Source organism: Bos taurus, chromosome 11 (genome assembly GCF_002263795.3).
Source record: "Bos taurus isolate L1 Dominette 01449 registration number 42190680 breed Hereford chromosome 11, ARS-UCD2.0, whole genome shotgun sequence".
NCBI lineage: Eukaryota > Metazoa > Chordata > Mammalia > Artiodactyla > Bovidae > Bos > Bos taurus.
The window spans coordinates 96,090,774-96,114,397 of record NC_037338.1 but is presented as its reverse complement, the minus strand read 5'-3'; the positions used below and the strand labels follow the sequence as shown (position 1 = coordinate 96,114,397).

The 23,624-nt window shown below is 42.9% G+C and overlaps 1 protein-coding gene across 4 annotated transcripts; it reads right to left on the bottom strand.

Annotated features, from left to right (window-relative positions):
- Positions 1 to 469: 469 nt before the first annotated feature.
- RABEPK (Rab9 effector protein with kelch motifs) lies at positions 470 to 23,231 on the bottom strand. Of its 4 annotated transcripts, none has more exons than NM_001035399.1 (8): positions 23,153 to 23,162; positions 21,919 to 21,977; positions 19,351 to 19,508; positions 10,342 to 10,494; positions 6,376 to 6,537; positions 3,126 to 3,275; positions 1,064 to 1,213; positions 470 to 784 (listed from the first exon to the last, which is right to left on the bottom strand). In NM_001035399.1, exons 2-8 carry the CDS (start codon positions 21,969 to 21,971, stop codon positions 492 to 494), a joined length of 1,119 nt encoding a protein of 372 aa, NP_001030476.1. In that variant the 5' UTR covers positions 21,972 to 21,977; positions 23,153 to 23,162; the 3' UTR covers positions 470 to 491. The 4 variants fall into 4 exon arrangements, with proteins under 4 accessions (NP_001030476.1, XP_059747308.1, XP_059747309.1 ...); XM_059891325.1 differs by lacking the exon at positions 23,153 to 23,162 and adding an exon at positions 22,886 to 22,964; XM_059891326.1 differs by lacking the exon at positions 23,153 to 23,162 and adding an exon at positions 22,583 to 22,730.
- Positions 23,232 to 23,624: the final 393 nt, after the last annotated feature.

The window sequence follows — 23,624 nt, the reverse complement described above, 5'->3', positions numbered from 1 at the left end:
AACAGTACACCTCTTTCTGAGGAGCTGCTAATATTGAAAGCACCTCCCTGGATTTCCCTGGTGGGTGGTGGCTAAGACTCCATGCTTCTAATGAAGGGAGCATGGGTTCCATCCTTGGTCAAGGAACTAGATCCTGCATGCTGCAACTAAGGCCTGGTGCAGTCAAATGTTAAAACACCAGCTTGGGAATGTCCACTCACTGATTTCTACAACTTTTGTCGTATCTTGCAATTAGGATATCTGCAACATTTTTGTGATTAGTATTCATAACCAGCCAGTTAGTTACCTGGACGTATTGCTGATTAAAAAAACCTTTATTAAGGTTTTTGCCCTGCCTGGGCTATCCAGTTCATCTCTTCACCTACCACAGTAGGTAAGAGCCAAAGGGATACATACATAGTGCAGACAATTTTGGAGATATGAAAACAACTGTTTGACTGAACTTTTCTGCAAGTAATTGACATTTAAAAGCAGTAAAAACATGGGTTTTATTAATCAACTGCAGTCACAATACAATCGTCATAGATTTCCCCCTCTGTATTCATTCCACCGAACACGAAACAGAGCAGTGTGTCAGCCTGACTTTCCTCCTGTGAGTCACCACCTTGAGTCACTCCTTTCTCAGTGGAATCCCCTTTCTCAGCATCACGGTTTACAGTGGCAGAATTTGAATCTTCTTTCTCAGAAGTACACGTCCCTGGCCACGGAATGATACACATGGAATGGTCCAACCGTCCAGTGGGTGGAGAATTCTCAAATTTAAGCAAGGTCCAATGCTGCTTTTCTATTTTGGGGGGAGAAAAAAAGTCTGTTAAAAATTTCCAAAAATGTTCAGTGATGTGCTATATCACCTGAGCCCTAAAAGAAACAGGAAAAGTCGGGGGCAGGGGGGTCGGGTACCCTAATGATACTCTTACAGCTTTGATGATGTCATTCCCTGAAAGTCTGGTTTTTATTCCTTCGGCCTTGGATGTGGAGTGGCCAAATTGAAAGACCGAAGCATTGTGATAGTTTCAAAGAAGGGTGATACTTGTTTAAAGACCCACAGTGAACATCTGCTCACCTATGTGATACTGGTACATTGTATTCAGGGCTCCTGTGGGAGTCATTCCTCCGAAGACATACAGGTGTTTCCCCACAGCCACAGCTGAGTGGGCAGCACAGCCTGTGGGAGCTGCCCCAGTGGGCCTTAGCTTCTGCCACTTCATGTCACCTGCCAAGAGATGGAAAGTGGGCAAAACCTGGCCTAGACAATGGTTTCAGACGGAACCTGTCAGACGTCTGCAGTTTGCAAACCAACCCCTGAACTTCACTCATAAAGAGTTCTCAAGATAATAGAGCAAGGTTTGGCGTGCACAAAAATTCCTTGGGGGAGCTTGAAATTCTGTCTGGATAGTCCAGAGAGGGAGGGAGGGAGGGGGCTCAGTCATCTATAGTTGTTAACAAGCATCCCCAGATGATTCTGATGTAGGTGGTCTTCGGAGCACACTGAGGAATGTGATCTAAGCTTTGGTGACCATCACCATTAACTCCGTAGGAGCCCAGGAGCAGGTAAGGGGGTGTGTGTGTGTGTGTGTGTGTGCGCACGCGCGTGCACAAGCATGCCTGTATGTGCACACACATGCATGTCTGAAACAGTAACAGTTACTTTGCAACTTTGTGAGTGCTGACTAGACACTTCAAAAATCTGGTTTACTTTATTCTCATAGCTGCATAAAATTGCTACTACTCACTTCTGCCTACTTTCTTTGTTCTTGAAGATGAAGAAACAGGATTAGAGAGGGGGAAGAAGTCCCACAGCTAGCAGGTGGCACAGCTGGAACTGCACTCAGGTCTGACTCCCAGATCTGTGTTCTCTACGCTGTAACGTGCTGCCTCAGCGCCTATTTCCTACCTATTTCTGCAGATAGTTGCAACTTTTCAGACAAGCATTTAAAGGAGGCAGGACCTCACCGGATTTTAGGTTTTAGAGAACAACCTGGGTAGGAAAGGAGGAAAAATAGCTAGGAAATAGTTCCTCCTACAAGAGAAAAGGACTTTCTTTTTTTAAAATAAGCATTAAAACCCTGTTTGCCTGCCTGCAAGGAATGCTCCTGTGAAGATATTTTCCATCTGTCAGTTCAAGGCAGGGGTCCAGCAACTGGGTTGGAAGGGAGAATCACCGAGTCCAGCCAAATATCCTTGCCAGTGTCAGCCAGCCTCCAATGTCACCAAATCAGAGAACCCACTGTTTGGCAAGGTAGCCTGATACTTGCACAGCAGTTCTCATGCCTTCTGCCCATGGTTCCAATTCCTGTAGTCTGGAGCACTGCAGATTATGTTCATTTGTTTTTCTGTCCACTTTTTTTTTTTTGGTTGCACTGTGTGGCAGGCAGGATCTTAGTTCTCCAGCAAGGGGTCATACCTCTGCCCCCTGCAGTGGAACCGTGAAGTCTTAACCACTGGACCACCAGGGAAGTCCCTATCTGTCCACTCTTAACAGATATACACTCATCATCTGCGACCCGCCAGACATTGTACTCAATGATGGAAATACACTAAGGGAAAAAGAGACAAAGTCCCTGCCCTAAGGGACTTCAGAGTCTGGAAGAATGACCCCAAAAGTGTCCAGCCTCTCGGGACTTTTTTGAGGTCATTCAAACGCTTAAAGACAATACTCATGTTTATTCCTAACTTTCCTTTTCTCAGCATTTTTTAACAATTTAGCATGACAGTTCTGGTTGTCCACCTCCAGACACACTCTAAAAGTTATCCAGAGAATTAAAGGCTACAACTTGAAAGAAATCCAGTCCTTCGGGAAGCACAAGACACAATGAATTTTAATGAAAGAGAAGGGTTGTTGGAAGGATAAGAAAGAATTAATGGATAGGTCTTGGGTTGGCCAGAAAATTCATCATGAATTTTCTGTAAGATCTTACAGAAAAACTTGGACAGACTTTCTGGTCAACCCAATACATGGCAAACACTTAGGAAAGACTTGCTTTTATTATTATTATTATTCAGGTCACATTTGAGAGAATCTAGCAAAGAGTCTACTGGCTGGTTGAGAGCAAGGCTCTAGTCAAAGTATATTTTATTTAATTTTAAGCAGACAAGCAAGCCCCCATGCCCCCTACCCTACTTACTGATATCAATGCAATGGAGATCATCATAGAAATTGTCCCCTGCCAAGCCACCATGGATGAAGAGCTTTGTCCCTGCTGCCACCATCACGTGACCATGTCGGGGGGATGGAGGTTTTCCATGTGTCTCTGGTTGTGACCAGGTCAGGGTGTCTGGAAAAATAAATCCCATGACATAAGGTGACAAAAGTATGAAGCAAAAATGTGAGGACTATACCTAAGCCTCACCTCCCAGCAAGTGGAGATGCGCTGAACAGAGAGCGGCCTGGGGGTCATTCACTGTGACTTGCCAGCCCAACCCAGGCCTCCCTCCATCCACAACCTTTACAGCCTCTGCTGACGTGTGTCCAGGACTAGAGAACTCACTACCTAATATGCCTACCCCTTCCACTGGGCATTAACGAACCACTTTGTGTTTTGAATTTAAAAAATACCTCCCTTAAGTTTCTTTAACCTTGAACTACCCCAAAATTAAAAAGAGTGAGCTTCCTTCTTCTGGGACAGACCTTCAGAGTATTCTCTTTTTCAAAACACTATCCTTAATTGATTAGCTGGAAGAGTAGGGGAAAAAAATTTACTACTTTTAAAGTTAGCAGGGCCTCCTGAAGTGGTTGTATAGGATAATGATTAGAATATAGGATTTGGAGTTAAAACTGGGTTATTTCACTGAATAATTATATGGCCTTGCACGTGTTAATTTTCTAAGCTTCAGTTAGTGCAGCTATAAAATGAAGAGAAAGAGAGTACCCGGTAATACCTACCTCTCAGGGTTGAAGTGTGGATTAAATGAGATGATACATGTAAAGCACAGGCACAAAGAAAGGACTCAGTACGAGAGTTATTAATATGAGTATGATCCTAATAGAGCAGATGCATTCTACCTGTTGATAACCCTTCATATCTTCAAAATTGTACATGTATAGAATTGAGGAAAATCAATCACTTCAACATACCAGAAAAGTCTTAAAGGAGTGCTACAAAAATTATCTTAGACAAAAGCCTGACAAACAATTTATCTCTGAATTACCATTTGCAACATGCCTGAAGGTTGTTCACAGAGCCCTCAGTGTTCCAAGAAATACAATTTGAAATAACCTGAGAAAGTTGATGCATATGCATACTTAAGTGGTAAGTATGTTTACCACAGTATTGTTTATATTAATAATAGGGGAGAACCAGAAATAGCCCCTAAGTCCATTAACAAGTGAATGAGTGAGTTATTGCTACAGTCATAATAGAATATTATGTGCTCATTAAAAACACTGAGAAGATTCATTTTGATATATGGCAAAACCAATACAATATTGTAAAGTTAAATAAAATAAAATAAAATAAATAAAAACACTGAGAAAACTTTGTGATTACTGGGGAAATGCTTAAGTGAAAAATACAAGACACAATAGCACATCTAGAATTATCTCTACTATTTTTAAAAAAAGGACCATAATTGCACTGAAATGTTAACAATTTTGAGGTTATAGAATTATATATATATACACACACACACACATATATGTAGGCATATATATATGTACATATATTTTTTCTCTCACAGTTTTATGTATTCAAAGCCAATATTTTTTTAAAACTGCTTTAAAAGAATCAGAGTCCATTTTTTCTGGAAAAATTCGTATTGTGACATGTATTAATTTTAATTTAAACTTTAAGTTTTCAATTTTGCTTATTGCCTTTTTTCAAAAAAGGTGTAAAAACACAGGAAAATTATTTTTGTTACATGATATTTGTAAAGCGTTATTCATAAATGCCCACTACTAAAAGAAAGAAATGTAAATAAACACTACTTAGACAAAAGATTGGCAAAAGGTCTTACAATATTAAATATATTAAATATTCATACCATTTTGACCCAGTGATTCCACTCCTCAGCATCTATTCCACATTAAATGTTGTGTGCTGTGCTAAGTCACTTCAGTCATATCTAATTCTTTGTGATCCTATGGACAGTAGCCTGCCAGGCTCCTCTGTCCATGAGATTCTTCAGGTGTGAATACCGGAGTGGATTACCATGCCCTCCTTTAGGGGATTCTCCTGACCCAGGGATTGAACCTGTATCTCTTGCATCTCCTGCATTGGCAGGTGTGTTCTCTACCATTAGCACCACCTGGGGAGCCCTAAACATTGTAACACATACATAAATTAATGTACATATTCACTGTAACACTGTCAGCAATCTATAGGAAAATGACTGAATGAATAAAGGATGCTCACAGAAAAATATGCTTTGCAAGGAAATTGTTGGCTTAGGAGAGATCCATGATGTGTGATTAAATGAAGAAATAATAATAATACAGTGAAAATTTATTAGGTGTTTCCTATGTGTCAGAATGGCTATACACTATTACATTATCTCATTTAATCTTTCCAATTCTTTGTGTTAGGCACTATTACTATCTCCATTTTATAGCAAACTAAGGCCTAGAGAGATTAAGAAATTAGTCTAAAGTGATACAGAAAGTAGATGTCAGATCTGGTTCCAAGTCCACTTCCTGTGGCTGCAAAGTTTACGCTTTCAACTAAGATCTACCCTTGTATGCATGCGTGTTTAGTTGCTCAGTTCTGTTCGACTCTTTGCGACCCTACGGACTATAGCCCGCCAGGCTCCTCTGTCCATGGGATTCTCCAGGCAAGAACACTGGAGTGGACTGCCATTTCCTCCTCTAGGGAATCTTCCCAAACTAGGGACTGAACCCGAGTCTCCTGCACTGCAGGTGGATTCTTTACCACTGAGCCATCAGGGAAGCCCCTAAGATCTACCCTTAGACCCACAAAAGTAAAAGTCAGAACAGTATTTATAATTAGTATTTTCATGTATGTGTTTTAAGTTTTCATATAATTTCAAAGTTCATAGAAAATTCATAGGTGTTCACATATACATGTGCATATGATTTATAAATGCACAGAAAAATCTGGAAGTTAGACTATTAGGAATAGCTAACAGTATTTACCTCTGTCTGGGCAGTGGGAAGGAAAGGCCTAAGGAGAAACTTTTTTCTCTTTTGCTTGATAAACTATACTGTCTACATTTTTTAAATTGATCAGTTATTCCTCTTTAAATGCAATTTTAGCTATGGGTAGAAGATACCAGCTAAGAGAAATACTGAAGAAGTCTAGAATTGAGACCCACAGCCAGGTTGTCATTTTCTAATCTGTTTCCTGCATCAGGTAAGCTGCAGGCCAGGGCAGCCCTGACCAGGTAGGAGGTGGCCCCAGGGGTCTCCCACCCCATTCATACTTGCATCAAACACATGAAGCTGCACATCCTGCACGGGCTGGGCACCTCTCTCTCCGCCCCCAAAGACATACAGCTGGTCTCCAATGGCTGCCGATGACGTGTGGAAAGTTCTTGGGGATGGCGGTGGGCCGGTCACCTCTGGGGTAGTCCAAGTCCTGGTATCTGGTCCAGAGAGAAGGTAGGCATCTAAATCCCCAGGCTGAGGGCCTCAGACATTGAGGCTGGGTAGGGTCACTTGGCAAACCCCAATCCCCAAGAGGGACAGGGTAGGTCTAGGCAGGGATCTCCTGCCATCAAATTCAAGGAGGGGTAGGGGACAATACTCAGAATGTGTCCAGATAGACCCAAATTCTCACGAGTGAAAAGCCACAGGTATAATTAAGGAGGACAATTTGTTTTTGGAAGCATTAAACATCCTTTCTGCACCCTATTCCCCTTTGCTGACTATCCTGCCCTGTGCCCACCCAGAGGAGCCCAACATTGAGCAAACTCATTCCCACTGGGTGCAAGAAAGCAGGATATGTTTCTCAGGATATGTGGCCATTAAAAAAAAGTGGACAATATCATTACAGTCTTAGTAGTAGTAGTAGTTGTAATAGTAGTAGTAGTAATTGTCCCCACTAAACACTATGTGCCAAATAAATATTTCTTCCCCCATTTACAGATAAGGAATTGAAGCAAAGATAGATTAAGTCACTCATTTAAGATGGCATGACCAGTAAATGGCTGAGTTGGAATTCAAATTCCATTTCAACATCAAGATCTATGTATATTCCACACTTCTGACTTGAGAATGAAGTTCTACCACCTGGGCGGGTGAACAGAAGCTCATTTTTTTTTTCAAAAGGAAGCACACATTTTACAGAAACACAAGCGGTAACTGAGCACCTTCTGTGGGCAGAATCACTGCCCTGAGCACGCCACCATCTCCATCATCCTCGGGCAATCCTGGGAGCAGGTGGAAAGTATCCCCACTTGGCAGATGAAGGAACTGAAGCTCAGAAAGTTTAAATCCTTTCCCCCAGTCACAGTGTTGGTGAGTAGTAGGGCAGGGCTCTGAATACAGATCTGTCAAAACTCCTACAGTCATTCCACTACTTCTTTTCTTTCTTTCTTCCTTCCTTCCTTTCTGCCATGCTGCATGGCTTGTGGGATTTTAGTTCCCCAACCAGGGCTTAAACCCGAGCCCACGGCAGTGAAAACTCCAAGTCTTAACCACTGGACCATCAGGGAATTCCCAGGAATTATTTCTTGACTGGGAAATTCTGTGTCTCGTGTAAAGGTCTTCATTCAATATACAAAGTGGTGCATGAAGCATTTGTAGTATGTGTGGGACTCAAAACATGAACCTGGAGACCAAACAAGTCTCAGCCTATATCCAAAGGATAATGGGGACTTCCCTGACAGTCCAGTGATTAAGACTCTGGGCTTCCACTGCAGGTGTCTTGGGTTCGATCCCTGGTTGGTGAACGAATATCCCACAAACTTCATAGCCAAAAAAAACAAACAACAAAAACTAAAAGCTGAAATAACAAAGCATAATGTAATTGCCTCTATAGCTACAGATCTTGGGGAACTTTTAGATCTTAGGAGGAGTTAGAAAGCATACAACCTTCAGAATAAAAAACAAAACAAAACAGAGGAATTATGGTACTGTCATAAAATTGAGATTGTGTGGCTGCCAAGTCAAATGCTAGCACAAATAATCAGAAAGGAATCCTAAGACTGAGGAACTTGCCTTAGTAACACAAGAAATTAATGATGCACTTATATCATTCATATTTCTTGGTCATGGTGTCAAACTATACTTTCCAGGACAGGAAAGGATCTGGTGGAAAGTCAATTTCTTTGACAGAAGCTTTCCAAATTCTTACTGTATTTTATTTAAAATAGATGCCATCACTGAAAAATTGAGAGGCCAGGGCTCTGGAACTGATTTCCATCTGTCAAACCATAGCTACATCAGCCACAACAATTACTGAATGTTAACTATGAGCCAGACGTGAGTTAATTCTTGCCAAACCTAACAAGATAGAAATTATTACTGTCCCAGAATGACAAAGAAGACCAACTGTTATACAAGTAAACCTATCGTTGACACAGGTAACCAGGCAAGAGCTGACTGTTACATGAAAAATGTCCAGGTTACTAGTAATGAACAAACTGCATATTTAAACAATTAGATACAATCGTTTGTGTTTTTTTACTTTTGCCCATCAAATTAGCAGTGCTTAAACATGATAAATTCAGTGCCAGTCAGGAGTGAAACAAGAACTATTAAACACAATTGGAGAGAGGATAAGTTGAAAAAAATCCTTCTAGAGATGGAGTCCCCTGGTAGCCTAGTGGTTAGGATTCTGGGCTTTCACTCTCTGGGCCCGGATTCAATCCTGGGTCAGGGAATTGGGATTGCACAAACTGTGCAATGTGGCCAAAAAAGAAAATTAAAAAAAGTCTTCCTGGAGAACAATTTGATAGCATGTACTAAAAGCCTTAAAGTAACAAACAAACAAACAAAAAAAGCAAAGTCCAGGGTTTTATCTAGTTCTTTTATTTCTGGGCATGAATTCTAAGGCAATAATTTGAAATACATTTTCAATGACTTCTGAACAAAGATATTCACTACTTTGTTATTTATAATGATAGAAATCTGAAGACAGCCTACATGTTAAAAAAAAAAAAACAGAGGAATTATGGTATCATCATAAAATTGAGTGTTATACAGCCATTAAAAATGATTTTAGCAAAGCTTTGTTGATAGGGAATCATTTCTGTGCTAATTATGAAATTAAAAAGACACAACAGTGTAATGGTAAAATACAAAGATCTCAGGTTTACAAAAATGCAGAGAAAAGACAGAAAGGAAGTACACAGAACTGTTATTAATATTAATAGCCTTATATATAGGCTATAGCAATATAGCCTTATATTGATATTAATATATTGATATTAATAACCTTAATATCATAGGATTGTGGATGGCTTTTGTCCACTTATTTACACTTTTTAGACATTTTTCAATGCATATTGAAAAATTTACAAAGAGCAAAACAACAAAAAAGTGTTTCTAACTGACAGAAAGTCAGGTCCACCCCCATGGGTGGCTCAGCAACATCCTTGCAGCAGTGATGTCCCCAAACTGCTTCCTCTGTGACAAAACTGCCAGTGAGACGAGTCAGGAACTTTGTACTTTTTGGCTAAAAGAAACATACTAAGAGGATCTCGAGCAGGGTTTCTAAACTTTGGCACTATTGACATTCTAGACCAGACAATTCTTTATTGTGAGACGCTGCCCTATGCATTATAGCAGGGGTCCTCAGCCTCCAGGATCTAATGCCTGATGATCTGAGGTGGAGCCGATGTAATAATAATAGAAATAAAGTGACAATAAATGTAATAAGTTTGAATCATCCCCAAACCATGACCCCACCCCGCTCCCACCCCTGTCCATGGAAAATTTGTCTTCCACAAAACCAGTCCCTGGTGCCAAAAAGGTTGGGGACCACTGCATTACAGGATGTATGGTAGCATCTCTGGCCTCCACACATTAGATGCCCTGCCCCAAGGTGCAACATGCCAACTGTCTCCTGGCGGGCACAATCACCCCCATTTGAGACCTCTGATAGAGTGACTCGGATTCGAGCCTGCTCAAGGCTCTGATTCCCTGATGACTTTAGGAAAGTCACCCCCCGTCGCTAGACCAGGTTGCCCACTTGGCATAACTGTTTTCTGAAGTCTCTTTCAGCTTTGACTTTTCAGAAGTTGATACTTTGTGCAACTTAGGAGGAAAACAAAATATCATTTATGATTTTCAGATTCTATTCGAAGTGGAAATGTCTATTTTTCTATGAGGTTAGCAAAGGTTAAATGGATCAGTCAGTAAAATCCAAATGGGACTTTGGTACAGGAATGGAAATTGGATTTACTTATTCATTTTTGTAAATAAAATAACCATCAGCTACTTACCAGGATTCAGAACTTGCAGGCAGTTTCGATTTCCTGACTGGTCGGCCCCTCCAAACACCCAGATGCTGTGAGGTGTGCAGGAGGGAATGAAGCTGGTGTGCTCGTACCGGGGCAGGAGGCCCTCTGAGGTGGCTAAATCCCACTGGTGTGTTCCTAGAAAACATTTCACCCAGTTCCTAGATTGGGGCTGCCAGTGGTTTATAGTGGCTGACAAACTTGGGGGAGGGTGAAAAAGGAAAAAGGGGTTAAAAGTGTAAGTGAACAACCAGCAGATCACTTAAAGGGAATGTGGTCAACCTCCAGAACATTTTACATCAGACACATTGGGGGCTGTCGGCCTGTCCATAAACCGTATTCTATGCGGTCAAGCTGGTTTTAGAAAAGGCAGAGGAACTAGAGATCAAATTGACAACATCCGCTGGATCATAGAAAAAGCAAGAGAGTTCCAGAAAAACATCTATTTCTGCTTTATTGACTATGCCAAAGCCTTTGACTGTGTGGATCACAATCAACTGTGGAAAATTCTGAAAGAGATGGGAATACCAGACCACCTGACCTGCCTCTTGAGAAATCTGTATGCAGGTCAGGAAGCAACAGTTAGAACTGGACATGGAACAACAGACTGGTTCCAAATAGGAAAAGGAGTTCGTCAAGGCTGTATATTGTCACCCTGTTTATTTAACTTATATGCAGAGTACATCATGAGAAATGCTGGACTGGAAGAAACACAAGCTGGAATCAAGATTGCCGGGAGAAATATCAATAACCTCAGATATGCAGATGACACCACCCTTATGGCAGAAAGTGAAGAGGAACTAAAAAGCCTCTTGATGAAAGTGAAAGTGGAGAGTGAAAAACCTGGCTTAAAGCTCAACATTCAGAAAACGAAGATCATGGCATCCAGTCCCACCACTTCATGGGAAATAGATGGGGAAACAGTGGAAACAGTGTCAGACTTTATTTTCTGGGGCTCCAAAATCACTACAGATGGTGACTGTAGCCATGAAATTAAAAAACGCTTACTCCTTGGAAGGAAAGTTATGACCAACCTAGATAGCATATTCAAAAGCAGAGACATTACTTTGCCAACAAAGGTTCGTCTAGTCAAGGCTATGGTTTTTCCTGTGGTCATGTATGGATGTGAGAGTTGGACTGTGAAGAAGGCTGAGTGCCGAAGAATTGATGCTTTTGAACTGTGGTGTTGGAGAAGACTCTTGAGAGTCCCTTGGACTGCAAGGAGATCCAACCAGTCCATTCTGAAGGAGATCAGCCCTGGGATTTCTTTGGAAGGAATGATGCTAAAGCTGAAACTCCAGTACTTTGGCCACTTCATGCGAAGAGTTGACTCATTGGAAAAGACTGATGCTGGGAGGGATTGGGGGCAGGAGGAGAAGGGGACGACAGAGGATGAGATGGCTGGATGGCATCACTGACTCGATGGACGTGAGTCTGAGTGAACTCCGGGAGTTGATGATGGACAGGGAGGCCTGGCGTGCTGCGATTCATGGGGTCGCAAAGAGTCAGACATGACTGAGCGACTGATCTGATCTGATCTGATCTGATGGGACCTGCCCCATCTCCCGATCCCAGGGATAGATCCCAGGAGACTGGGTTATACTACACCTTGACTTCCTAGCTTTAGCTGATAGGGCCAAAGGTAGTCATCGGACCCAAGACGAGCCCATCAGAGCCTCTCCCCCAAGAATTTGGAATTCAAATAGATTTCTGGGTTTGGGCGCCCATCTTCTACCATATGTGGAGAAGCAGAGAAAGCCACGGTGTGGAGAAGAGAAGAATGAAACATCTACATAAAGGAGCAGATCCCCCTAGAGACTCCTCTGGTGTCCAATGACTGGGACTCTGAGCTCCCAAAGCAGGAGGCCTGGGTTCGATCCCTGGTTGGGGAACTAGATCCCACATGCCACAGCCAAGAGTTTGCATGCCTCAACTAAGACCTGGTTCGGTCAAACTGAAAAAACAAACAAACAAACATATTTCCCCCATCTCCCTGCAGAATAAGGGAGAAAATAGGCAGTTTTTGTCAGCTTTCTAAGTCCCGCCTCCACTCTCTCCGGAGGCTAGGCCAAATTCCCTGCCCATGGATTCTCTCTCTAGGTTTTTTAATTTTTTTTTGGTTGGTGAAGACAGTTTCTATTACCTCTAGGTAAAGGACTTCTGGCTAAAACAATTCCACAGACTATTAATACCTGACTTCTTAGTGATTTTAATTAGTAAACCACTCACATAGGGCCTTCACAGGCATTGTCTTGTTAGATCATTACAAGTGCCAAGTGAAGCGAGTTATTATGGGACACTGAACCCCAGATGGTTTAGGTGGTTTAGCCAGAGTCACAAAAGTAGTAACAAGTCACAACAGAATTATAACTGTACTAGATGGTAAACTTCTTGAGAGATGAAAGAGATTTAATTTACCTTTGAAATCCTAGTACAGTGTGTAGAAATTCAAATGCCTACAGAGAATTGGAGGAAATTGTGGAGAATGAGAACCCGGCAGGTCAGTTGCAAAAAATTGTCACCATGCAGACATCCAGGCCTACTGATGTCAGATCTTCCAAGACTACAACAGAGGCCAAACAACTTCAAGTTTTACAAGTAGACTCCTGCACATGTGGTTGATACACAACTAAGATCAAAACAATAACACCCATGTTACATGAACCTAATAAAACACGTTAACAACACATTTTTGAACTGTGGTTCTGAAGAAGACTCTTGAGAGTCCCTTGGAAAGCAAGGAGATCAAACCAGTCAATCCTAAAGGAAATCAACCCTGAATATTCATTGGAAGGACTGATGCTGAAGCTGAAGCTCCAGTACTTTGGCCCCCTGAAACAAAGAGCTGACTCACTGGAAAAGACTCTGATGCTGGGAAAGACAGAGGGCAGGAAGAGAAGGAGGAGACAGAGGATGAGATGGTTGGACGGCATCATCAACTCAACAGACATGAGACTGAGCAAACTCGGGGAGATAGAGAAGGACAGGGAAGCCTGGTGTGCTGCAGTCCATGGGGTCACAAAGAGTCAGACACAACTTAGCAACTGAACAACACCACACCAGTTTTCTTTTGCCATTATGTAGTACACAGTAGTCACTTGTTAGTTCATTCATTCATCCAAATACTTATAAAGCACCTACTCTGTGCCGGGTGCTATGATAATGGCTGGGGATGCAATGAGAGGTAGTATAACGATGTTGAGAGTTCTCTGATAACCTAGAGGTTAGGATGCGATGCTTTCACTGCCGTGAGCCAGGCTCAATAAGCTGCATGGCAGGGCAAAAAAAAGAAAAAAATACATATTTATAACTATGTTCCCTGTTTCCAAGGAGCTTATACTTTGGTAGGGAAGATAAACAAGGAAACAATCCCATGTGAACAGGGTTGTGAAGAGGGATAAAGATGGGAAAGTACAGGATGCTATGGAAACACAGAGAGTGATTGTGTCATTGTCATTTATGTTAGGAAATATATATTTGACCTTCATCTGTTTAGGCAAAGAGCTCTGAAAACCTTTGTGATGACCTAAGTAATAAGACTGGTAAGTGTCTTGTTATTGATGACAAACCCCCTGTTAACCACACCTGAGTTTATGGGGGTTTTTTGGCCACACCATGAGGCATGTGGAGTCTTATTTCTTGTACCAGAGATCCAACCCACTCCCGCTACACTGGATGTACAAAGTCTTAACCACTGGATCACCAGGGAAGTCCCTGAGTTTATGTTAATAAGGTGACTTTTGGAAAGCCCCTAAAGATGGGGGCTGGTTGCCAGGGGAAGAAAGCGTGAGACTACAAGGTTAGAACTTTCAGCCACAGACAACCCCACCCCCAGCTCTGGGGAAAGGAGACGGATGGAGGTTGACAATCACCAACGGCCTTAATGTAATCAATTACTCCTCCAGAAAAAAGGCAGGGTTCAGAGTTTCCGGGTTGGTGAATACATGGAAGTGTTGCAAAGGTAGGGCACCTGGACGGGGCACAGGAGTGCCTTTCCCCACATACTTTGCTCTAAGCATCTTTTCTGTTTGGCTGTTTTCCTGAGCTTGGTGGCCTCTTGAGGAAATTAACCAGAAATTAATGGAAGCTGAGGAGGGTGTCTATGTACTTCTATGCGGAGTACATCATGAGAAACGCTGGGCTGGAAGAAGCACAAGCTGGAATCAAGATTGCCGGGAGAAATATCAATAACCTCAGATATGCAGATGACACCACCATTATGGCAGAAAGTGAAGAGGAACTAAAAAGTCTCTTGATGAAGGTGAAAGAGGAGAGTGAAAAAGTTGGCTTAAAACTCAACATTCAGAAAACGAAGACCATGGCATCTGGTCCCATCACTTCATGGGAAATAGATGGGGAAACAGTGGAAACAGTCTCAGACTTTATTTTTGGGGGCTCCCAAATCACTGCAGATGGTGACTGCAGCCATGAAATTAAAAGACGCTTACTCCTTTGAAGAAAAGTTATGACCAACCTAGATAGCGTATTCAAAAGCAGAGACATTACTTTGCCAACAAAGGTCTGTCTAGTCAAGGCTATGGTTTTTCCTGTGGTCATGTATGGATGTGAGAGTTGGACTGTGAAGAAGGCTGAGTGCCAAAGAATTGATGCCTTTTTTTTTTTTGAATTGATGCTTTTGAACTGTGGTGTTGGAGAAGACTCTTGAGAGTCCCTTGGACTGCAAGGAGATCCAACCAGTTCATTCTGAAGGAGATCAGCCCTGGGATTTCTTTGGAAGGAATGATGCTAAAGCTGAAACTCCAGTACTTTGGCCACCTCATGCGAAGAGCTGACTCACTGGAAAAGACTCTGATGCTGGGAAGGATTGGGGGCAGGAGGAGAAGGGGACAACAGAGGATGAGACGGCTGGATGGCATCAGTGACTCAATGGACGTGAGTCTGAGTGAACTCCGGGAGTTGGTGATGGACAGGGAGGCCTGGTGTGCTGCAATTCATGGGGTCGCAAAGAGTCAGACACGACTGAGCGACTGAACTGAACAGAGGAGGGTGTCAGGGGACCCTCCCATTTAAAGGGGTTGGTCAGAACTGCCTGTGGCCTTGTGATTGGCATCTGAAAGGGAGCAGGGAGAATCTTGTGGGTCTGAGCCCTTCACCTGTGGGCTTGGAGTCTAACTCCAGATAGAACTGAGCTGAGTTGTAGGACATCCAGCTGGTGTTGCAGAATTATCTGCTGTGGGGAAAAAATCCCCACATATTTGTCAGTCAGAAGGCAAGTACTGAAGGTGTGTCAGGAGGTAGCACAGGAATAGAGACGAAAAACAGAAGAGTTGCCCCTTTTCAGTGGCAGTACCTAAACTAGTCCAGATATACCAGGGCAAGCTTCCTAATGAAGTGACTTTTCTTTCATTCATTTTTGTTTATTTATGTACTTTGGCCGTTCCACGCTGGCATGTGGGATCTTAGTTCTCTGACCAGGGATCAAATGCGTGCTCCCTGCATTAAGAGAGCAGAGTCTCAACCACCAGGGAAGTCCCTGGAAGTGACATTTAACCTGGGGTCGGAAAGATGGAAAGCAGTCAGATGACAAGGAAAAGTGTCCCAAGCAGATGGAACAATAGATGCAAAGGCTTGGAGACCAATAGAGTTCAAGAAACCAAAGGATATTCAGTGGAGCAAATGCGGTTTCGGAGAGCCAGGAGATGAAGCTGGGGAAGGCCTGAAACTGCGGAGTGACATAATCAGACTTATATTTTATCAAATACTCACCTGAGTACTGAAAATGCACTGCACAGGGGGTAAGTTTGGAAGCAGGCAGATCAGTAAGAAGGTTGTTTTAAGAGTGTAGCTGGGAGACACTGAGGCTTGGACCACAGTAGTAGCCATGCAAATGGAAAGACATGCATGAAAATAGAGATATTTAGGATTTGGTGATGTGGATGTAAGAGGTGAAGGAATCAGTGTCTCCTAGAGAAACATCTGATAAATGAGTGGCTGGCTGTCCAGGGCTCCAAATGGACTCTTTGCCCCAAATCAAGGGAGGCTTAGTTTGGTGGATATATTCCTGGAGTCTGTTGAGTTTTTAGGGACTTTTCAGTGATGTTCAGTGAACTAAAATGGACTAGAATGGGTGAATTCAACTCAGATGACCATTATATCTACTACTGTGGGCAAGAATCCCTTAAAAGCAATGGAGTAGCCCTCATAGTCAACAAAAGAGTCCAAAATGCAGTACTTGGATATAATGTCAAAAACAACATAATCATCTCTGTTCATTTTCAAGGCAAACCTATTCAATATCACAGTAATCCAAGTCTATGCCCCAACCAGTAATGCCAGAGAAGCTGAAGCTGAATGGTTTTATGAGGATCTACAAGACCTTCTAGAACTAACACCCCAAAAATATGTTCTTTTCATTATAAGGGACTGGAATGCAAAAGTAGGAGGTCAAGAGATATGTGGAGTAACAGGTAAATTTGGCCTTGGAATACAAATGAAGCAGGGAAAAGACTAACAGAGTTCTGCCAAGAGAACGCACTGGTGATAGCAAACACTCACTTCCAACAACACAAGAGAAGACTCTACACATGGACATCACCAGATGGTCAACACCGAAATCAGATTGATTATATTCTTTGCAGTCAAAGATGGAGAAGCTCTCTACAGTCAGCAAAAACAAGACAGGGAGCTGACTGTGGCTCAGATCATGAACTCCTTATTGCCAAATTCAGACTTAAATTGAAGAAAGTAGGGAAAAGCACTAAACCATTCAGGTATGACCTAAATCAAATCCCTTATGATTACACAGTGGAAGTGACAAATAGATTCAAGGGATTAGATCTGATAGACAGAGTGCCTGAAGAACTGTGGACAGGGGTTCATGACATTGTATAGGAGGTAGTGATCAAGACCATCCCCAAGAAAAAGAAATGCAAAAAGGTAAAATGGTTGTCTGAGGAGGCCTTACAAATAGCTGAGAAAAGAAGAGAAGCTAAAGGCAAAGGAGAAAAGGAAAGATATACCCATCTGAATGCAGAGTTCCAAAGAATAGCGATTAGAGATAAGAAAGCTTTCCTCAGCTATCAGTGCAAAGAAATAGAGGAAAACAATGGAATGGGAAAGACTAGAGATCTTTTCAAGAAAATTAGAGATACCAAGGAAACATTTCATGTAAAGATGGGCACAATAAAGGACAGAAATGGTATGGACCTAACAGAAGCAGAAGATATTAAGAAGAGGTGGCAACAACATACAGAAGAACTATACAAAAAAGATCTTCATGACCCAAATAACCATGATGGTGTGATCACTCATCTAGAGCCAGACATCCTGGAATGTGACGTCAAGTGGGTCTTAGGAAGCAACGCTATGAACAAAGCTAGTGGAAGTGATAGAATTCCAGTTGAGCTATTTCAAATCCTAAAAGATGATGCTGTGAAAGTGCTGCACTCAACATGCCAGCAAATTTGGAAAACTCAGCAGTGGCCACAGGACTGGAAAAGGTCAGTTTTCATGCCAATCCCAAAGAAAGGCAATGCCAAAGAATGCTCAAACTACCACACAATTGCACTCATCTCACACGCTAGTAAAGTAATGCTCAAAATTCTCCAAGCCAGGCTTCAACAGTACGTGAACCCTGAACTTCCAGATGTTCAAGCTAGATTTCAGAAAAGGCAGAAGAACCAGAGATCAAATTGCCAACATCCACTGGATCATGGAAAAAGCAAGAGAGTTCCAGAAAAACATCTACTTCAGCTTTATTGACTATGCCAAAGCCTTTGACTGTGTGGATCATAGCAAACTGTGGAATATTCTGAAAGAGATAGGAATACCAGGCCACCTGACCTGCCTCTTGAGAAATCTGTATGCAGGTCATGAAGGGACAGGTAGAACTGGACATGGAATAACAGACTGGTCTCAAATAGGGAAAGGAGTACGTCAAGGCTGTATACTGTCACACTGTTTATTTAACTTACATGCAGAGCATGTCATGCAAAATGCCAGGCTGGATGAAGCACGAGCTGGATTCAAGATTGCCTAGAGAAATATCAATAACCTCAGATATGCAGATGAAACCACCCTTATGGCAGAAAGCAAAACAGAACTAAAGAGCCTCTTAATGAAAGTGAAAGAGGAGAGTCAAAAAGCTGGCTTAAAACTTAGCATTCAAAAAATGAAGATCATGGCATCTGGTCCCATCACTTCATGGCAAATAGATGGGGAAACAATGGAAACAGTGAGAGACTTTATTTTGGGGGCTCCAAAATCACTGCAGATGGTGACTGCAGCCATGAAATTAAAAGATGCTTGCACCTTGGAAGAAAGCTATGACCAACCTAGGCAAGATACTAAAATGCAGAAACATTACTTTGCCAGCAAAGGTCCATCTAGTCAAAGCTATGATTTTTCCAGTAGTCATGTATGGATGTCAGAGTTGGACTATAAAGAAAGCTGAGCGCTGAAGAATTGATGCTTTTGAATTGTGGTGTTGGAGAAGACTCTTGAGAGTCCCTTGAACTTCAAGGAGATCAAACCAGTCAATCCTAAAGGAAATCAGTCCTGAATATTCATTGGAAGGACTGATGCTGAAGCTGAAGCTCAACTACTTTGGCTACCTGATGCAAAGAACTGACTCATTTGAAAAGACCCTGATGCTGGGAAAGATTGAAGATAGGAGGAGAAGGGGATGACAGAGAATGAGATGGTTGGATGGCATCACCAACTTGATAGACATGAGTTTGAGTAAGCTCCAGGAGCTCACACACAGCAATTTCCCACTGGTTACTTATTTTATATATGGTAATGTACATGTTTGAACTAATAATCTTAGGAATGATCATGGCCAGCAGCACAAAGCCCTGCTCTCTAGCCAAAGGGCACTTGCTCTGTAGCTTCTGGTCTTTTTTTTTTTAACCATGCCACATGGCAAGGTATCCTTGTTCCCCCACCAGGGATCAAATACATGTTCCCTACAGCGGAAACTTGGAGTCCCAACCACTGGACCGCCAGGGAAGTCCCCTCCACTGCTGGTCTTACCCAGATCTATGGTGTGCACATCTGAGAAGCTTCTGTTTGGATCTGCTCCCCCAACAATGAAGACCTTCCCTCTCTCGGCATCACCAACAGGGGGTAAATATGAGCAGCTGTGACCAACCCGTGCACAGGGGCTGTCTCCAACCAGGGTCAGGGTGTACCTGCCAAAGGGAGGATATATTCAGGAGGCCTGAGCAGAGAATAAATGCAGCAGTGTGTTCTTTGCACTCCTCATGGAACAGTCACCAGAGAGAAGGGTCTTATACACACACAGACTTTTAAAATAATACCTAGCAAAGCAGCATTTTTCTGATTAACAACAGTACCGTCCCTTTGCACATAACCTTTGATTTTTTACTTCTGTCCCTACTTTCATCTGACATTAACCTCCTGAGGATGCCCTGGACTAGTTATTGTCCCCATGTGGTAGAGGCAGAAACTGATACACAGAAATGTTCAATGGTATGTCCTGGCACAAGATGGTACTTATGAGCACGGCTTGCCCATTCAGACAGACCTAGTTCAAGTCCTAGTTCTCATGCTTTCTCCAGGTATGCCCCTTTAGAAGTCACTTTAGTTTCCTCATTTGTAAAATGAAGACAGCAAGAATTGTACCTGTGAAGAATGAGATGCACTCTTGTCACACAGCAGGGAACGACTCAGTAAATGATAGCCGGAGCTTTATGTATAATCGCGTGAGAACCAACAGCAACAAAGCTCCCACCACTAGCCAGTAATGCTCCCCTCTGCCAAGTAATATTCTCCATCCTTCATTGAATTTTAAGAGCTTTTCCAGATTACTCATAAAGCTTGACCTGATGGAAGCCAAAGCTAGCTCTTTGAAAAATCAAATACAGGATCCATTCATTCCATTCTGTAAAGTTATTCTGAATGCAGACACTTCAACCTTTCTGGTTGGAAAAGAAAATTCTGTAGCTGTTTTTCTGGCATTTGGGACTCTTGGCTCTTCCCTCCTTCTCGCACCTTTCTTCTGGCCTGGCTTCCCCACTCTTTCCTTTTGGTTCTCTATCCACCTGTCTGGCTGCACTTTCTGTTTCCTTCTCTGACTCCTTTCCCTCCAGCTTTCTTCCAACCCCCATGGATTCTTTGTCTTAGTCTAGGTTTGCTTATCTGATCAATCCTATGTGTACTGATGGCTTCAATTACCACCTATCTACATGTTCATCAGTGATTTCAAAATCTGTTTCTTTTCCAGATCTCTCTTTTGATGTCCAGATTCACGTATCACATTACTGCCCGAATGACTGCTAACCATGTACCATGCCTACCGCTAACTTTGCTACAACCCTGGTTTCACTCAACTTGTACAAAACCCCTTTGAGGACAGTACCGTTATCATCGGAGTTTTATAGCTACGGACCTGAGGCTTAGAAAGGTTAAATAACTTATTCAAGGGCACACAGCCCTCCAGCTACATGGTGAATAAGACAAAAGAAGTCCCTGCTTCATAGCCCTGCCAGACTAGTTGGGAAGAAAAACACTAAACAGGTAATTTCACAAATAACCACTTCATTTCAACTGTGCTATAAAGGATAACTGGATATACAGTATGAGAACATATCACAGGGGGTCCCTCCTCTGTAAGGAGAGTTGGGTGGGGACAAGAGTGGTCACAGAAGACTTCCTAAAGGAGCCCCATTTTAACTGAGATCTGAAGTATGAGTAGAAGTTATTAATAGCTGGGTAAAGAAAGGGACAAAAGATGGGGGGAAAGGGTGATCCAGGTAGAAGGACCAGCCTGTTCAGTTCCTCAGTGGGAGAGTGCAAACCACGTTAAAGGAAGAGAAAGAGAACAAAGGGTGAGCAGGGGGTCGTAAAGTTGGAAAAGTAGGTAGGGACAGATTATGCAGGGCCCAGCGGGTCATTTTATGGACTCTGGTTTCTATCCTAAGACCAACACAGAGGAACAAAAGGCTTTTAATCCAGAGAATACCATGATCAGATTTTTGATGGGTAGAGGGCAAAAGTGAACACAGAGAAGGCAGATCAAAGGCTCTCCTCCAAGGTCCTGCAGAAGCACTGCCTCCTCTCTACAGCCCTCTATGAGCCCTGCTTCAGCACTGATCGCTTTTCATCACCATCACCACGTTAGTCTGCAGCCGCCCCCACGCTGAGACTATTCATTCACCTTTGTACCTTCAGCATCTACACCGTAACTGCCCGTCAGGCCAGTGTTAGTTGTTGAATGAAGGGTGAGTTGAACAAGCACTCAAGAAACAGTGAAGCCAGTTTAATCTAATTCCCTGAAAACCTTAAAAAATGAGTCACAGCTAGGGGGAAGACACAGTGCTGGAGCTGAGGATGCCAGATGGCCAGTGTCTTACTCGTCTTGGTAAATGGATTCTAATAAAATCAACATCTGCTCTGTGATAATTATTGCCCCACTACCTTTACTCCAAAGACCTTCTCAGACAGTTTGAGTCTAATTACCAGAAACTGCAGACAGTTTCATCTCTACTGTTTTTCATAGATGATCAAATATGTTAGTAAACTACTTATAAATGAAACAAAAACTCATGTGTTTCTCTGTCTGAATCCTTCCTTACAGACCATGTTTCTTTCCTGGGCTTGTCTCCAGGCTCCAAGACTGGCAGCTGCTTCATGATGTCCTATGCATAAGACAGAAAGGCACTCTTTAGACATTGACGATTATCTTCTACCTAACACACAGAGATTACTTCCCATTTTAAAAAATTTCCTGTTGATACACCCATTTCTAGGGCCAGATCTGAAGCACTACCAACCTTTTGATAAAAACTTACATTTGGAAGGCAACAATAACACAATTTTCTTAATCCAATTAGAGAATTTTTTTTGCTTGAAGTTTTCTGTGTCTATGGTTTTCATGGGTAAATGGCATATATCAAAATAATTTTGGAGGTCATAAGGTATTTATATTTATCAAAAGATAAAACACTTTAAAAAGCTGAGAAATACCAAACTCTAGGATAACTCTTGGCCCCAGAATGACATTCAAAGCCTTCTGGTCTCAACCTTTTCAGGAGCTCAACTCTAAATTTCTTGCTATATTGAGCTGTTCTTACTACATTTGTTCCTTTGAAATGTCTTTCATAACTTGCATCTTAGGCTGCTTCCCTTACCTGAAATGTCCCTTCCCTCTGGTCAACTAGCAAAGTCCTAGTTAACCTCCAAAGTCCAGTTCAACTGTCCCATCCTTAGTGAAACCTTCCCTTATTTGTTGCTTTCCTCTTACATTCTCAAGTTATTCTCCATCCGAAGGTATCCATTAAGCTATCGTAATTGCAGGATCACCCTTAATGTAATTATCTATTTAAAAGTCTCTAGACTAGATTCTAGACTAAATTCCAAGGGAGCTGGGCCTCTCCGATGCATTCAGAGAACCAACTAGTGGCCGGTATAGAGCAGAAGTGAGGGATGAGTGAATGATGAAAGAAAATAGATAACATTTCCGGGACGTGAATGGATAAATCCAACCTTCAGCCTAAGCCACTAACTGCTGTTCCCAAAGCCCAAAGCTCAGTGGCGTAAACTTCACCTGGCCCGGGACCTCCCGAAGCAGCCCCTGCCAGTCCCATCCCCCAGTCCCATCCCCGCGTGGCAGCGATAAGCGATAGGAGACAGGGTCAGGAGAGAACCGGCTGGTTCCTGTCCGTCAGTGTGGCTGGGCCGGAGCCTGAGGAGGTCTACCCGGCGTTTTCTACCCGGCCTAGCTCCATTCCCCTAAAAGATGCAGCCGCCCCCACCCGGGATCGCCTCCAACCGGGGTCCCGGAGCACCCCGACTCAGCTCCAGACTGCATTACCTGCGACGGTTTAGGCCAGTCCTGGGCCGTGGCTCCGCCCCAGTGGGGGCGGGTCTTAGACCTTCGCTCCTCCTCCAGACCCCGGAAGAGCGCGGCGGCCAACCGCTCCCAGCCTGGAGGACTGGGTCCTCGGGGCGCGCCCTTGGAAGGGAGCGTAAGGGGTCCTGGTGTGCCAGGTGAAGACCTGTTTGTGTATTTCTCCAGAGCTGAAGTGGCCAGGTCTTCCTGCGGGCCCTACCTCCCCGGCGGAGTAAATAAGGCAGGGCTACTTGGAAACGATTTCCAAGCGAAACGCCACGGGTTGGGCATCTGTTTAGGTGACCCAAATCCCCATGGGCTATCTTAAAGGAGCTAGGATATTTTCATTTCCAGCGGTTGTTAGAAATGGTTTCTGAAAGGGAGAGTTGAGGGTGCTTTCCCGGGTGTAAATTTCTCTGCGCGATCTTTAGGCCAATTCAAGCTTTGGCGCTTT

Bases quoted from the DNA above. Each gene is read 5' to 3' on its own strand.
- RABEPK (NM_001035399.1), bottom strand. From the start codon at position 21,971: ATGAAGCAGCTGCCAGTCTTGGAGCCTGGAGACAAGCCCAGGAAAGAA. The intron at 1,214-3,125 runs GTAAGTAGGGTA...ATCTCTTGGCAG, and splicing joins TCTCCATTGCATTGATATCA to GTGACATGAAGTGGCAGAAG. The intron at 785-1,063 runs GTGAGCAGATGT...CCCCCAAAATAG, and splicing joins AATGTACCAGTATCACATAG to AAAAGCAGCATTGGACCTTG.